This window comes from Eucyclogobius newberryi, unplaced genomic scaffold (genome assembly GCF_026437365.1).
Source record: "Eucyclogobius newberryi isolate DKJ021-1_F unplaced genomic scaffold, fEucNew1.0.hap1 SCAF_10, whole genome shotgun sequence".
Classification (NCBI taxonomy): Eukaryota; Metazoa; Chordata; class Actinopteri; order Gobiiformes; family Gobiidae; genus Eucyclogobius; species Eucyclogobius newberryi.
Window position 1 is genome coordinate 18,703,703 of NW_027315724.1, and position 15,834 is coordinate 18,719,536.

Sequence of the window (15,834 nt, forward strand, 5' to 3'; positions counted from 1 at the left end):
CACATTTTTTGAAAAGAAAGATTCAGGAAGGTGTTGCATCCAAAGAAAAAGGAAGTAAAGTCCAAAACAAACCAAATCAAACATAAGTCCAGTTTCCGTGTTTCATGTTTCTTAATGGTCAGTGCCATTTGTGTCATCGATCATACATTTGACCGATATCTGGGGAAAGCCTCATCTCGATCTGTTTGTAACGTTGTCTCCTTTTCTTCTTTTTAAGATAATTCTCTCGTCTGAAGCACAATGTGGACGATAGCCTGATCTCCCGACGCCGCCTCGTGTCTTATGTCTGAAGACAGCGATCCAAAGCACTACCTGTTCTCTCTGGACGCCCAGGACATGGCCAACAGTTACGGCGAAGGCTGCGGCGGGCGCGGCGGCGAGCTGGAGCCCGAGCTGGGCCTGGTGTCCGAGGGCAGCGACAGCAGCCACGAGCGCGCCGCCTCGCCCGGGTCGCCGCACGACGAGCGCAAGCGCCCGCGGGCTGCCCTGCACGAGGACATGGAGATGGGCTGCAGCGGCTCCAGCGGCAGCGGCACCGAGTCGCACGGCAACGAATCGCACGGCAACGAGTCCCACGGCAATGAGTCGGTGGGCAGCTCCAACGGCAACGGGAAGGACTCTGCGCTCATGGAGTCGTCGGGCAGCAACAAAAGGTGATCGCCGTCACACCGGACTGAGCTGGTTTGGTAGTTCAAGGCGTTCCCAGTAGAGGGGGCAATACATCGCAGTTTATATAAGATTGTGTTGTTTTGAAGATGTGCAACGTTTGACTGGCGAGTAAAGGGTTTATAGTGAAAACTGCAACAAAAAAACAGATTTCAAAGTGAAAACGCTGTTGTAAAGTCGTCCTTTTACAGACATTTCACATTTGTCTGATGATTAAACCTACATTAAAGTGTTGAAACGTGTCTTTAAACATCGACTATTGCTGGACACTCTAAAATATATCCAGGCATTTGTATTTTCTGGCCTCTCCCATTACACAGTCCCCTCTGCGTCCCCGCTAAAGGTCTCAGTGCAGCTTAGCAGGAGGATTGGCTGGGCAGTGTCAGCCGATTGTGTGTCAGGGCAGTAAACGGTGGAGAGTAACGGCCCTCAGGACAACTAGGCTCAACAACAGCCTAGTCCTGTTCAAAGAAATAATCCTCTTATACTAATTGTGATATAGATATACTGAGAAGACCATTCAAGACTATTCAGAAAAGGTCAAACTTTGCCCTGTATCGGATTTTTATTTGGGAATTGATACTAACGAGTATCTAGTTTTAGCATCGAAAAGTATCTATTTTTTTTATACTTTTATAGTCAAATTATTGGCGAGTCATTGCTCTACCACTAGATTAACATAACGCACATAAACATATTTTGTGTTTTGTTGCAACGATCATAAAAGACGATCGCGTTGCACATATAGACTGTTTATCTCGTAATCGTCGCGTAACACAGAGTCGCAAAACTACGACTCGTTAGTACTTTCTCAAGCCCCGTAACACTAATCAATCGATCAAACCGGTGAAACGCAAACACCCTTTTGGACCAAAGCGCACCGGACTGCGAGGAGCGGTTACAGCTCCCTCCGCCGCCCCGCTGCCATCTAGGTCACGGAAGTAAGCTTCATTTGGCGTAATAACAGCGCTGTTTTCCATGAGTCGTTGTTTTTCTGGTGTTGTTTTCCCCCCGTCTGACTCACCGCACTGGACGGACCACTCTCCTGCCGCCGACGGCACTTTGATTCCACATTACATGCCGGTTACAAAAGAGCTCAGATCGCCATTCTTGTGCGCAAATTGCACCCGGGCGATTTGCCGAGTGATTTCCACACAAAAGATGATGGGTTGAAATGCGGGCGAGCTATTGTACGCTTTTTTTTTTGTGAATGGGAAAAAGAATTGTGAATGTCTGGTGTAATCATCTTTCTGGCGTCGTTGGTGTCGGGCAAATCTGTTGTTTTTTTTCATTGTCGCTATGAACCGGAGCAATTTGACTCTTCAATTCACAGTTTGGGGCCTGGAAGTGGCGAAACGATGTTATGAACGGTGTGTTTTTCAGAGCAAACGCCTCAAATATGTAGAAACGCATCGATTTGCAATTTCCTAATGATGTGAGGTAAAATGGAGGGTTTGCAGTACATCGTTTGCTACAAAAACGTGACTTTGCCTGTGCAGTGTCTGATGATTCGGCGAAATTGAATCGTCTTAATTCTGGACTTGATATGAACCACTTTTCCGTGGCTAACCTTTGTGTTTTTATCTTCTGTGATTTATGTTCACGGGGAAACGTCTCGACCCACTTTTAACACTTTATACTTATTGTTTCTAGATGTTTCTATCTCTTTGAGCTCATTTTTCACAGCTTTAACTACAAACACTTTCATCGAGCACGTCTTCAAAACAACAATTGCAATACTGTCGCGTTGGTTGTTCTGCGTCGTGTTTTTTTTGTGTCTCGGCACGTTTCACAGTAATAATAACGTTTAAATTGTGTTTTACAGCTCGAACTCTCACAGTCCCTCGCCACCGAGCAGCTCCAACGCCTTCAGCCTTGTGAGCTCCGAGCAGGACAACCCGTCCACCAGCGGCTGCAGGTTTGTTCACCTCCCGCCTCAACGTCGCCCAAACGCACTCTTATCCCGCACGTTTTCTGTTCGCTCGAGGTGAATTCAAAGGGACAAAAGATAAGAATGTACAGAGGGGAGTTGATATCTCCAGCGCTCCTCGACCTAATGATTATCTGGAAACCTAATAAAAGTAATCAAACGCACTCAGATTATACATGTATATCCAGTATTTTCCATTTCCGAATAAAACTAAACTAAATGTCTCACTGTGGCTAGACTTGACAATGACACATTTTCTACACCAAATACCACCATAATATTGAAACTTTACTAAGACGTAAACTCCGAAGCAGGAAAACAACAGTAAACCCTTTTTTAAAAGATGCAATATTGTTAAAAAAAACACGAGCCAGCTAAATTACAGGTGTAGTGGTTAGTTTGTGCACTGGCAGAACCCCAAAACTATCACGCGACTTCTACATAGTTCTACATTATTATGGTGAGATTTAGCGATTTTAGCGGCGCTCGTCAAAGCCCCTCGTCGTCCTCCGGTGGCTCCTCCCGCTCTCCCGTCTCTGATCACCGCCTCAGCTCAACACGTGTTTCTGTCTCATGTTCCCCCCGCAGTAGCGAGCAGTCCGCCAAGGCTAAGACCCAGAAGGAGCTGTTCAAGACCCTCAAGGATCTCAAGATGCACCTGCCGTCGGAAAAGAGGAGCAAGGGGAAGTCGACCACCGTCAACACGCTCAAATACGCCCTGCGGTGCGTCAAGCAGGTGAAAGGTAAGCGGGGCCCCTTTTTTTTGGGGGGGGAAATGCACAAGGCTTTTATTCTTCTTGTTTGACATGGTGTTTCGACCGTTTGCGAGCGCTCGTCCGCAGCTTCTAACGACACGTTGTTTTCGCAGCCAACGAAGAGTATTACCAAATGCTGATGGTCAACGACAGCCAACCGCCCGGGTTTGACGTGTCGTCCTACACCATCGAGGAGATCAACAGCATCACCTCCGAGTACACGCTCAAAAACAATGTAGGCGCCGCGGACATTTGACGAGAGCGACCTCGTGTTTTTCCTCACACGTGGCGTAACCTGTGTTAATCAATTTCTCTTTTTGTTCACAGGACATTTTCGCCGTGGCCGTTTCGCTCATCACGGGCAAAATCGTGTACATTTCGGACCAGGCGGCGTCCATCCTGAACTGCAAGCGCGAGGTCTTTCACAACGCCAAGTTCGTGGAGTTCCTGACGCCGCAGGACGTCAGCGTGTTCTACAGCTTCACCACGCCCTACCGCCTGCCGTCGTGGAGCATGTGCACCGGAGCAGGTGGGTTTCGCCGATCGCAGAAGCGGGCGTTCTCGTGGGCGTTTTTTTCCCGTGGTCGTACGTTCAGGAAAGTGGGGGGGGGGGTCGATTTTTAATTCCACATGTACCTCGCACATGGAACACGGCTCGCACCGCCTGCCGCACACAGAGAAACACGCGTTTCCTTTGCAAGGTACTCGGCCCCGCCCCTCCCGGCGCGCACATGCCCGCACACGCCTCGCACAGACTGAATTAACGGGCCCCATCGCACCTCGGCTGACGTGGTCGCGCGCAACATGTCGCTCCTGGCCCGCGCTAACGTGTCGGATGCATTATTTGCCAATCTATTTTTGCAGCAGTTCATCAATGGTTTTAAATTATTACGAATGACAAAGAGATGGAGACGACTAAACGCCAATCGAGCTTTTGTAGCAAAGACGGTGGCGCTATTCGATCAAAATGGCCTATTTTCATTGACGATACACTTTATGTGCAAATGTTCTACAAGTTGACCACATTTTGAACCTTTTATTTGGTTTGATAATGTATTTCAAAAGTCTCTGTGATGTAGAAACAACCGTTTGAAAGCGAAAATTAAAGTTAATTCCAACCAAATAAAGAGAATTAAACCGGCACACTGACTAAAAACTCTTTAAATGTGAATTATTCCAAGGTTTTACGTGTGCCTGGCTAAGGGAACGCTAAGATGGTGAAACCCGTGTGAAAGCGATGCCACATTTATCTACCACTTTGCACTTTTGAGCAGAGAAAACAAACCCGGACTTGAGCTCTTATGTCCAGGTCTATTTTAGGATCTCTCCTAATGCATTTGATGTTTATATTCATCCTCTCTCTCCCCCAATCCAGAGTCCTCTCCCACCGAGTGCATGCAGGAGAAGTCCTTCTTCTGCCGCATCAGGTAAACACCCCGCTGAGAGTCACGCTGCGCTCCAGGCCACAGGGGGTCCTTTGTTTATCACCTAGAGCTCACCAGATCTAAATTTAGACCAGATGACCCCCCAAATAAAAAGAATAAACATGATGAAATGACTTTCTCCTCTTTATCTGCTAATCTTATTATTGACTTATTCTGAGCTCCCTATGGTCCTGGCCTGCCCTGCCTTCTTTCTATTTCTATTATTTCTTTCATCTTTATTAATAATATTATTATTTTTACATATTAATATGTGTATATGTGTATTTTTCTTTACATTGGTCAGTTTTTATATATAACTTTTTGTTGCTGTATGTTTAAAAACGAATAAATAGAAAGAAAAAAAAAAAAATGACATTGAATAACAAGTACATTTCCTATTATTAATTAAGAAACAATTATATTAAAGCCTAACCCGAACCCTTTTCTAGGGGCTAATCAGCTTTGTGGTAAATTACAAATTACAAGACTTATTTATTTTATTTCATATCTGGTTGTGAATTATTAGAAACCACTCAAGTGTCAAAACATGAACTACCACGTTCTTGGCCTCAGTGACCACAAAGTTCATATTTGACACGCCCCGTTATAAATAAAATGTGTCCTTATTATTCGAGGCGGAACTTTAACCAAATACCTGGCGTTTTCAGTGGCGGAAAGGAGCGAGAAGGAAACCTGAAGTACTACCCGTTCCGAATGACCCCATACCTGATGAAAGTCCAGGACGCCGAGCTCTCCGAGGAACAGTTCTGCTGCCTCCTGCTGGCCGAACGTGTGCACTCCGGCTACGAAGGTGAGGAAAGACAACGGGAAAGACATCTGCGTTTGTTATGTATATTACCGATGCTTTTATTATTCTCATCTCGTGCAGTTTGCGTCTCGTCCCTTATTTTTGAAGCAAATCACATAAATCTTATTGCTAATTATAATCTGATTTATTGTCTTCGGTTATTCTGTCGCACGCATTGGGATTAGTTCAAGACGAGACAAGAAAAGTACTATTAAATTGCATATTTGTATGTTAAAAGCCTGACTAAATTCACAGTTAATTTCCAAAGCTAAAATTGGTCGACTCGCACAATTTTTGGTTTGTTTAAGACGACATTTATGGCTTAAAAGACCAAACAACTCTAAACTTGGCGGCTCTAGAACACGCCGGGCCCTAACGGATGTACAGTTTTGTAATGATTGTCCCTCCTTCTGTTCAAAGCGCCCCGTATCCCACCGGACAAGCGGATCTTCACCACCACGCACACTCCCAACTGCGTGTTCCAGGACGTCGACGAGAGGTCCGTAGTCCAGATCCAGCAAAACGACGTAAACGTGTCGCTCTTATTGTAACACGTGAGACTGACTGTCGCTGCTTCTCTTTGTGTCACTCAGGGCCGTTCCTCTGTTGGGTTACCTCCCCCAAGATCTGATCGGGACGCCGGTGCTGCTCAATCTGCACCCCAGCGACCGGCCCCTGATGTTGGCCGTGCACAGGAGAAGTAAGTGCTAGTTTTTTAATTGATTTTCGACCTGATAAAATCCTCAAATAGCTGTTTTTGGCTGTTTTTTGCGCGTGCATCTTCCGTGGTTAAACGTCCTCTTTGCGTGTTTTCCGTCCGCAGTCCTGCAGTACGCCGGTCAGCCCTTCGACCACTCCTCCATCCGCTTCTGCGCTCGAAATGGCGAGTACGTCACCCTGGACACGAGCTGGTCCAGCTTTGTCAACCCGTGGAGTCGCAAAGTGTCCTTCGTGATCGGAAGGCACAAAGTTCGAATGTAAGTGGCGACGTCAACGGGGATATTTCGGTTTGACGGGTTTAAACCGGGTCGTTTTTATATTGACAAAAACAATATTTTACGTAATAAATCGGGAATGAGCTAAAATGTGCCTGTACATGTCTCGGTTTTGACACAAAATGATGATGAAATGACTTAAAACTAATCATAAAAGGGCAGGGATGTCACTTTATATCCTTGTTTGGACGATTACACTAGACGTTTTGACTTTTATATCTTTTGTGATCTTCTAAGTACTTCGGTATCGCCCACCTTTTGTGATTTATTAATAATATTCATTTATTTCAGGGGCCCTGTGAATGAAGACGTCTTTGCGGCGCCTGCTTACCACGGAGGGAAGATATTGGACTCCGACATACAAGAAATCAGTGAACAAATCCACCGGCTCCTGTTACAAGTACGTGTTTATTTGAGAGTAAATACACGCTGCACTCAATGATGAGTCGAGGCTTTTCCAAAACAAAAGCGCCCTCAATGACACGCCCTCTTTTCCCCTCTCCAGCCGGTGCACAACATGGGCTCCAGCGGTTACGGGAGCCACGGCAGCAACGGCTCCCACGAGCAGCTGGTCAGCATCTGCTCCTCCAGCGAGAGCAACGGGAACATGGCTGTGGAGAACACGCCGGAAAAGACGGGCAAAGCCAAACCCACGCGCACCTTCCAGGAGATCTGCAAAGGCGTGCACATGCTCAAGAACCAGGATTCACAAGTGAGCCTGCGCTCGCCGTGCCTGTCGCCCTCGCCCTCTTTATCCAGACCAGAGCTGAAGAAGATGTCTGACTGTGAGTTCACCACGGAAACACACGCATTACTCGTCTGTGCTTAGTAACCGTGTCTAATATTTGAACAATCCTGTGTGTTTTTAGCAGCTGCCTCTCAAAAGTGTCCAATAGTGCGTGTGAAGGACTCTGTGCCCACTCTGCTGGCCAAAGACAGTACTGCAGCCAGTATGGAGGACTTGACTTACAAAGATCAGACTGTGTGCTCCTACCAGCAGATCAGCTGCCTGGATAGTGTCATCAGGTAGCTACCATTGAAACAAGAGCCGTATGTATATTCTCTATGATTGTGTTGTAATACTCAGCCCTTGTGTGCAGATACCTGGAGAGCTGCAACGTTCCCATCACTGTGAAGCGGAAGTATCAGTTTTCCTCCAATACAACTTCCTCCAACTCTGATGACGGCAAGAAAGGGTCAGAGGAGGGTATCCAAGGGCCACAGGACACTACCACAGGTATGTTTGTTCGATATTTAAAAATCAGCTTTTGTGTACACTATCAATAGAATTGGCTTGAAACTGACTGAGAACCTGCCTACTATACTTAGATCCTTTGATGCTGCCCGCCCAGCCAGGCCTTTCCAACATGAAAGCCCCTAAAAAGCGCCCCTCAGGGGCACCTGCTGTTGTCGGAGCTCCTCTAGCACCACTTACTCTACCGAGTAAAGCAGAAAGTGTGGTGTCCATCACCTCCCAGTGCAGCTACAGCAGCACCATAGTCCATGTAGGAGACAAGAAGCCTCAGCCAGAGTCCGGTCAGTATTGGTGTTATAAACAAACCCTGGTTAAATATTTGTTTGACAGCTTCTGTATGTGTCTAACTTGTGTGACTTGTGCCTGGTACAGAGATAATTGAGGATGTGGCTGAAAGCCCGGCTCCTATTGCACAGCCGGTCTGTGTGGTGTCTCCCCCGAGTCACGAGAAAGAGGCCTATAAGAGGCTGGGCCTGACCAAACAGGTCTTGGCCGCTCACACTCAGAAGGAGGAGCAGGCCTTTTTGAACCGCTGCAGAGAGCTCCAAGATGCCCGCTCTTTACAGAAGGACTATTCCACATGTCTGCATAAGCAGAGGGGTGCTGCCAATGCTGAAGGTACACACACGTTCATTTAGAAGGTTGTATCATGTCCTTTGATTCTTTCAGTATAAATAACTCTGGTCTGTCCTTTCAGAATCCTCGGGTTTGAGAGGAGCTGCTAAACAGGGCAGCACCAGACCAGAGAACGCTACAAGGAAGGGCAACCGAAACAGGAAGTCTAAGAAGCCCCGTATGAAGCACCCCGATTCCTCCGACAGCGCCGTGTCCAACCGCAGACCCCGCCCTCCACTGCAGGGGCTCAACCAGACCTCCTGGTCCCCTTCAGAGGCCTCACAGTCGGCCTTCAACGTGTCGTACCCCACCATGGTGCCTGCCTACCCCCTGTACCAGCCTGGTTCAGCCGCCCCGCCCCAGGCCCCACGGCCGGACCCCTCGCTGTCGACCGCGTACCGAGATGTCCAGAGCACGCAGGCCCCACCCACTGCCACGCCCTATCCTGCTCCCATCGTTACACCTGTGGTGGCTTTGGTGCTGCCCAATTACCTCTTTCCTCAGATAGGTCAAATCGGACAGTTGGGGGCGGCTCCCAGACCCGCCTTTTTCCCTGAGCAGACGCTACATCAGCCGGCCTACATTACCCAGCAGGCCTTTCATCCCCCTCAGCCCGCCTACTCCATACAGACTCAGGCCGCCTACACCACTCAACAGTTTCCAGTGCAGACTTTTGCCTCTCAGCAGCAGTACCAACCGGCCCCCGCCCAGTACACTACGGCGCAGCCTTTCCAGGGACCTCAGACGGCCTACACTACCCAGCAGCCCTTTGTGCAGCAGCCTTCGTTCCCAGTGCAGACCCCGTTTGTGGCCCAAGCGGCCTATCCCACGCAGCCGTTCTCCTACAGCATGACGGCCGACGCCTCCAAAGCATCCGCGGTGGAGCCCAGAGAAGGAGCAGCATCGCGCTCATCCACACCGGCCTCTGGGGCCCGGGAGCCCACCACCTCCCCACCACTGTTTGAGTCCAGATGCAGCTCTCCTCTGCAGCTCAACCTGCTCAGCATGGAGGAGGGCCAGCGCTCGATGGAACGGCAGGACAGCACAGCATTCTCTATTGGAGCTCAGGGGAACAACACAATGTTCGCGTCAGAGGGACAGAAGAACGGGCCCCCCACTGTCAAAATTGAGAGCCACCAACAGGTGAGAGTTCAGGTTCACACGCTGCAGTTTATCACCAGCTTCGTGACAGACTTAGTAAGATATCACAGCTCTGAGTGTCTTGAAATGCGTTAGATAATGCCTTGGATGTATATGTATATAAGAACCGTTCATCAACATAAGTACATTTACATGGCAAACGGAAACATCAGATGACAAGAATGATCAGATTGGTGAGTTACATGCAGAAAAGAAAGCTCATGACTGTTTCAATCTTTAAAATGTCTTTCACATAATTTTTCCAAAACCCGCGCGAACAAACCATCAGAGAGTAATCAGATTACTCTTTATCAGACGGTTAAATAATCTGATGACTCCAGAACTCAAAGACTGACCGTGTGGCCCCTGCCTCTGCTCCAGGTGGAGTCTCCGGGCGACGGCGTGCACAGCGACGGGAACTCGTCGTCCTGTGACCTGCTGGACATCCTTCTGCAGGAGCAGGAGGACTCTCACTCCGGGACGGGCTCGGCCACCTCCGGCTCCATGGGCTCTGGCTCCAGGTCGGGCTCCGGCTCGGGCTGTAACGGCTGCGGGACTTCGGCCAGTGGAGCCTCAGGCAGTAGAACAGGTCAGTAGCAAACTCTGGTGCTTAAGGCGGGTCTGATTTGGAAGAACGGGTCAAAGTTCTTGAGATTCTAGTGTTATATATGAACAAACCAAATCTGTAATCGAAACATACGCTGCAAGTTGAATTATAATCACAACGCCTGATGCAAGGAGAGGTGCAGAAGTCCAGAAGTATTAATATTTGTTCTGAAAGTACCACAGAAAGTAATGAGAAGTAAAAATGTCTTCTTAAATGATCCAGAACATGTTTGAGGAAGTAGCTTTAGTGTACCAGCTACAGTCTTCTTAATGCTACGGTCTTCTTAATACTGTATTTAATGTGTTTATTACATTTATGTTCACAGGAAGTAGCAACACCAGCAAGTACTTTGGCAGCGTGGACTCCCTGGAGCACGACCCGAAGGCCAAAGCCAAGTCGAGAGGTGAAAGTGGCTGCGACGCTCAGGCCAAAGCGTCCGCTCAGGGCGATGAAGAGCACTTCATCAAATACGTGCTGCAGGAGCCGCTCTGGCTGCTCATGGCCAACGCAGACGACAAGGTCATGATGACCTACCAGATGCCTTCAAGGTGAGAACTCAGACGTGTTACAATGGAGTCATTCTTTTACATACACCTATAATTATTATGTTTTTGTCAGTTTTACATTGTTGTTAAATCACTGCAACAGAATCTAAGTTGAAGTATTTCGTCACAAAAATAATACCTCACATACTGTACTTTTTTTTGCTCATGCAGCAAAAGACAAAATGTTTAATTAAGTTATAACTCTGGCCATCTAGTGTTTGAATAAAAGTGTGTTAAGGATTTCACCCTCCGTCGTTGATAATTGAAGCAATCACAAAATTACAACTGCAATTTCTCCTCATATCAGATCAAAAAGCCATAATAATTAATTCCAGTGTTGCTACGGCACCAAAGGAACACAGAAGGCTAAAGGCACACATTTCCTCTGGTCGACAGGGACATTCAGAAGGTTCTGCGCGAGGACAAAGAGCGGCTGCGGCACATGCAGAAGACCCAGCCTCACTTCTCCTCCGAGCAGCGGCGGGAGCTGGTGGAGGAGCATCCGTGGATGAGGAGAGGAGGTCTGCCCGCAGCCATCAATGTCAAAGTAAGACCCCACACACACCTCACACCAGTCTATCCTCCTCCTGTGACAGTGAAGTGCAGCTGGGTTTTATTTATCCAGCAGGGGGCACTATTGGGTTTAAACACTGCACGGGCGTGTGAGTTTGCTCTGCATGTTTCTCACACAGGAACATAAAGGTCACGCCTCAATGTAGCACCAGACTTTAACAAGACTGTACTTATGTTACAGCTCGTACTGAAGGATTTACACGTTCAAGCCTGATTTATTCAAGTTTTAACTCACAGAATTAGACAGAGTTGTTGGTTTTTTCACCATTTGTCATACAGTAGTTTACTCAAATACTAAAGAATCGATCAAAAAGTCCTCTCCGTACCTTTTATTTGTATTTTAAAAAATGAAGTATTAAACCTGGTACTGTCCATTTATCAGATTTATAGGAAAGCAATACATGATGTAAAAACCTGCAATACATTTATTTATGCAAGTTTTTTACATTTAGTATATCAAAGAGAAAGTTTCAAAGGGATATCTCTGACTTTTAGATGTTTTCCTTCTCCTGCTCTAGTGTTTTGTGATGACAAATGACCAAAAACAGACTTTCATTTATTTTATTTTATTTTATTTATAATTATTTTTTTACTAATACAAAACCGTAACAATAGTGAGGAAAACAAGAACAAACACAGACAGACATGGAGGGACAAAAGTCTAGAAACTTCAGAGAGGTCTAGATTTATTTATTTTTTTATAGTAGAAATTGCACTTTGTTAATTGCGTGAATAAATATTTGAGAGACGTATTTCAGAGCAGCACCCGATTCCCAATAGTTTCCCTGTAAATCCCTGTAGTACTTCTGACATACATGTACACGACCCACGCAGTATAAATCCTACATGTTCTGAGCGTGTACTTCTCGTGTCCTCAGGAGTGCGTGTACTGCGAGGAGCCGGCGGCGCATCTAGAGGACGACATGCCCGACATGGACATTGGGGAGATGGGGGAGGAGCTTAGGCGAGAGGCCCGGAACCCCCAGGGCCAATCGGAAGAGTCCCATCCTCAGCCCGACTCCGGCTCGTGAACTCGCCGCCAGCAGGGGGCGCTCTGAGCAGACACCTGCCCTTTTCACAGACAATGACCTGCCATCGCACCAACGAACTTGGAACTGCGTGAAACCGTGCCATCGCCGTGAGGAAGGACAAATTATATTCATATAAATTATGGTATTGTTATAAATATCTATAAATATATTTTATTAAAGAAGGAAAAAGAGGTTTTATTTACTCAAACATCATTTCCCGTCTGTAAAACGTTGTGTTGTTTAGTATTTCAAACGGGAAGTCACTTTTTTAAACTGTTTTTTTTTGGGGAGCTTTGGTGGCTCTTGGACCCAACACTGTAACTGTACTTTTGTGTGTCTTATTTATTTATTTATGCAAAGTTTAACAAAGTTAGATTGTATGTGCTGAAGCCAAACCTAGAGGAATTCTATATTTCATTTTTTATCGACAATAACGTGACCTTGTCCGAGACGTATTTAGACCTTAGACCGCGCGGTTGCTCCTGACGACCAGTATCCGCGTGCGTTTTTATCTTTTTACAAAGCCAAGTCAAGGAAGTGGATGGAAGGAAGTTTTGACTTTCTTTTTTTGTATGCAAGAGTAGAAGATACAGCTCTATTATAACTCATTATTACATTTACTTTTTGAATGTTGAGATCGTTTTCACTTTTTCGTGGCAGATGGAGATCAAATGAGTCGGTCAAATGCGCTTTACTGCATTTAATCACTTTTTTTTACTATGAACTGCTGAACAACTGTAGCTCATTATCGGGGGCCATTAAAACTCTATTTTTGACAGTTTTTGTGCAGCAAAAATCAGTCAACTGTGATCTGAAATGGCTCTTTTGAAGTCGTCGACGCTGTGAGGTCAAAACTGCGGTGCTAAAGCGTTAAAAACACCGTCCGTGCAGTGAATGTAACGCGGACTGGGTCTGTCGTTCGTCCAGATCTGTTTCTTTCTTTGTTTTTAATGATCTCTACCTCTGAACGTCACTCTTTTTGCTCGTGACTGTGGTGGGTGTTTGGAGCTGGTTTGTTGATGCTGATGTTCCTGTTCTAAATGCACTCAGGAGGAGCGTTCCCATGTGTTTTGCTGTATCGAATGAGGCTAACGACAAAATGCTGCACCGCCTTACCAAAGTGAAGAGGGATTCTGTTCTAGGGATGTCACGATTTAACAGGTTTTTGTGTATTATTGTGGGAAGAAACGTCACTTTTCTTTTGGTTTTTTTTGTACGATTATTTAGACACCCCGACCAAACGGTGAAATCCTTAATTCACTTTCATTCACGGGTCTAACAGATCACATTCCTCCAGCAAGATTTATGAGGTTTCTGAAGGAGAAAGTAAAGCTACAAAATTGTAAATTGCTTATTTTCTTTGGTTGTTTCTGTCGAGTATAATATTCCACGGAAAATATGTTTTTTGCTTCTAAAATTGTAATATTTATTTATTTACTTCTTATATTGTGAGCTGACACAATCGTGACGTCCCTAACCAGGATCACACGTCGTTCAGTTGTTGGACCTGTAAACGCACCATATGTGGGTTTGTCTCATGCCTCTGGATGTGAGAGACTGTGTTTGAGAAATTAAACCAATGTTTTTTAAAAAGAAATTTAAATGTTGTGTTTTTCTTTCAATACGTTTGTGTTTTCATCGTCGAGCGTTCAGGATTCAACGATTTTAATCGGATTCCAGATGCAATAACAACAATCGTTTAGACCTGGTCATGTCCTCGTTTAGACCTGGTTATGTCCTCGTTTAGACCTGGTCATGTCCTCGTTTAGACCTGGTCATGTCCTCGTTTAGACCTGGTCATGTCCTCGTTTAGACCTGGTCATGTCCTCGTTTAGACCTGGTCATGTCCTCGTTTAGACCTGGTCATGTCCTCGTTTAGACCTGGTTATGTCCTCGTTTAGACCTGGTTATGTCCTTGTTTAGACCTGGACATGTCCTCGTTTAGACCTGGTCATGTCCTCGTTTAGACCTGGTCATGTCCTCGTTTAGACCTGGTCAAGTCCTCGTTTAGACCTGGTCAAGTCCTCGTTTTGACCTGGTTATGTCCTCGTTTAGACCTGGTCAAGTCCTCGTTTAGACCTGGTCAAGTCCTCGTTTAGACCTGGTCAAGTCCTCGTTTTGACCTGGTCATGTCCTCGTTTAGACCTGGTCAAGTCCTCGTTTAGACCTGGTCAAGTCCTCGTTTTGACCTGGTTATGTCCTCGTTTAGACCTGGTTATGTTCTCGTTTAGACCTGGTTATGTTCTCGTTTAGACCTGGTCAAGTCCTCGTTTAGACCTGGTCAAGTCCTCGTTTAGACCTGGTCAAGTCCTCGTTTTGACCTGGTCATGTTCTCGTTTAGACCTGGTTATGTTCTCGTTTAGACCTGGTCAAGTCCTCGTTTAGACCTGGTCAAGTCCTCGTTTAGACCTGGTCATGTCCTCGTTTAGACCTGGTCAAGTCCTCGTTTAGGCCTGGTCATGTCCTCGTTTAGACCTGGTCATGTCCTCGTTTAGACCTGGTCATGTCCTCGTTTAGACCTGGTCATGTCCTCGTTTTGACCTGGTTATGTCCTCGTTTAGACCTGGTCATGTCCTCGTTTAGACCTGGTTATGTTCTCGTTTAGACCTGGTCAAGTCCTCGTTTAGACCTGGTCAAGTCCTCGTTTAGACCTGGTCAAGTCCTCGTTTAGACCTGGTCATGTCCTCGTTTAGACCTGGTCAAGTCCTCGTTTAGACCTGGTCAAGTCCTCGTTTAGACCTGGTCATGTCCTCGTTTAGACCTGGTCAAGTCCTCGTTTAGACCTGGTCATGTCCTCGTTTAGACCTGGTCATGTCCTCGTTTAGACCTGGTTATGTCCTCGTTTAGACCTGGTCAAGTCCTCGTTTAGACCTGGCCATGTCCTCGTTTAGACCTGGTCATGTTTTCGTTTAGACCTGGTTATGTTTAGATCTGGTCAAGTCCTTGTTTAGACCTGGTTATTTTCTCGTTTAGACCTGGTCATGTCCTCGTTTAGACCTGGTCAAGTCCTCGTTTAGACCTGGTCATGTTTTCTTTTAGACCTGGTCATGTCCTCGTTTAGACCTGGTTATGTCCTCGTTTAGACCTGGTCATGTCCTCGTTTAGACCTGGTCAAGTCCTCGTTTAGACCTGGTCATGTCCTCGTTTAGACCTGGTCATGTTTTCTTTTAGACCTGGTCATGTCCTCGTTTAGACCTGGTCAAGTCCTCGTTTAGACCTGGTCATGTCCTCGTTTAGACCTGGTCATGTTTTCTTTTAGACCTGGTCATGTCCTCGTTTAGACCTGGTTATGTCCTCGTTTAGACCTGGTCATGTCCTCGTTTAGACCTGGTCAAGTCCTCGTTTAGACCTGGTCATGTCCTCGTTTAGACCTGGTCATGTTTTCTTTTAGACCTGGTCATGTTTTCTTTTAGACCTGGTCATGTCCTCGTTTAGACCTGGTTATGTCCTCGTTTAGACCTGGTCAAGTCCTCGTTTAGACCTGGTCATG

At 46.4% G+C, this 15,834-nt stretch overlaps 1 protein-coding gene across 2 annotated transcripts; it reads left to right on the forward strand.

Moving 5' to 3' along the window:
• The first annotated feature begins 222 nt into the window (after positions 1-222).
• LOC140376136 (period circadian protein homolog 2-like) lies at positions 223-12,626 on the forward strand. 2 transcript variants are annotated; one of them, XM_072461973.1, is made up of 21 exons: positions 223-653; positions 2,492-2,584; positions 3,185-3,339; positions 3,465-3,586; positions 3,679-3,880; positions 4,727-4,778; positions 5,444-5,586; positions 6,004-6,082; positions 6,177-6,283; positions 6,407-6,560; positions 6,870-6,978; positions 7,084-7,363; positions 7,448-7,604; positions 7,679-7,815; positions 7,908-8,114; positions 8,206-8,451; positions 8,531-9,591; positions 9,970-10,177; positions 10,521-10,743; positions 11,137-11,287; positions 12,192-12,626. In XM_072461973.1, the coding sequence occupies exons 1-21, from the start codon at positions 283-285 to the stop codon at positions 12,342-12,344; spliced, it is 4,410 nt and encodes a 1,469-aa protein (XP_072318074.1). In that variant the 5' UTR covers positions 223-282; the 3' UTR covers positions 12,345-12,626. The 2 variants fall into 2 exon arrangements, with proteins under 2 accessions (XP_072318074.1, XP_072318076.1); XM_072461975.1 differs by having other exon boundaries at positions 7,451-7,604.
• The last annotated feature ends 3,208 nt before the right edge of the window (positions 12,627-15,834 follow it).

Bases quoted from the DNA above. Each gene is read 5' to 3' on its own strand.
- LOC140376136 (XM_072461973.1), top strand. From the start codon at position 283: ATGTCTGAAGACAGCGATCCAAAGCACTACCTGTTCTCTCTGGACGCC. The intron at 5,587-6,003 runs GTGAGGAAAGAC...TTCTGTTCAAAG, and splicing joins TGTGCACTCCGGCTACGAAG to CGCCCCGTATCCCACCGGAC. The intron at 9,592-9,969 runs GTGAGAGTTCAG...CCTCTGCTCCAG, and splicing joins AAATTGAGAGCCACCAACAG to GTGGAGTCTCCGGGCGACGG.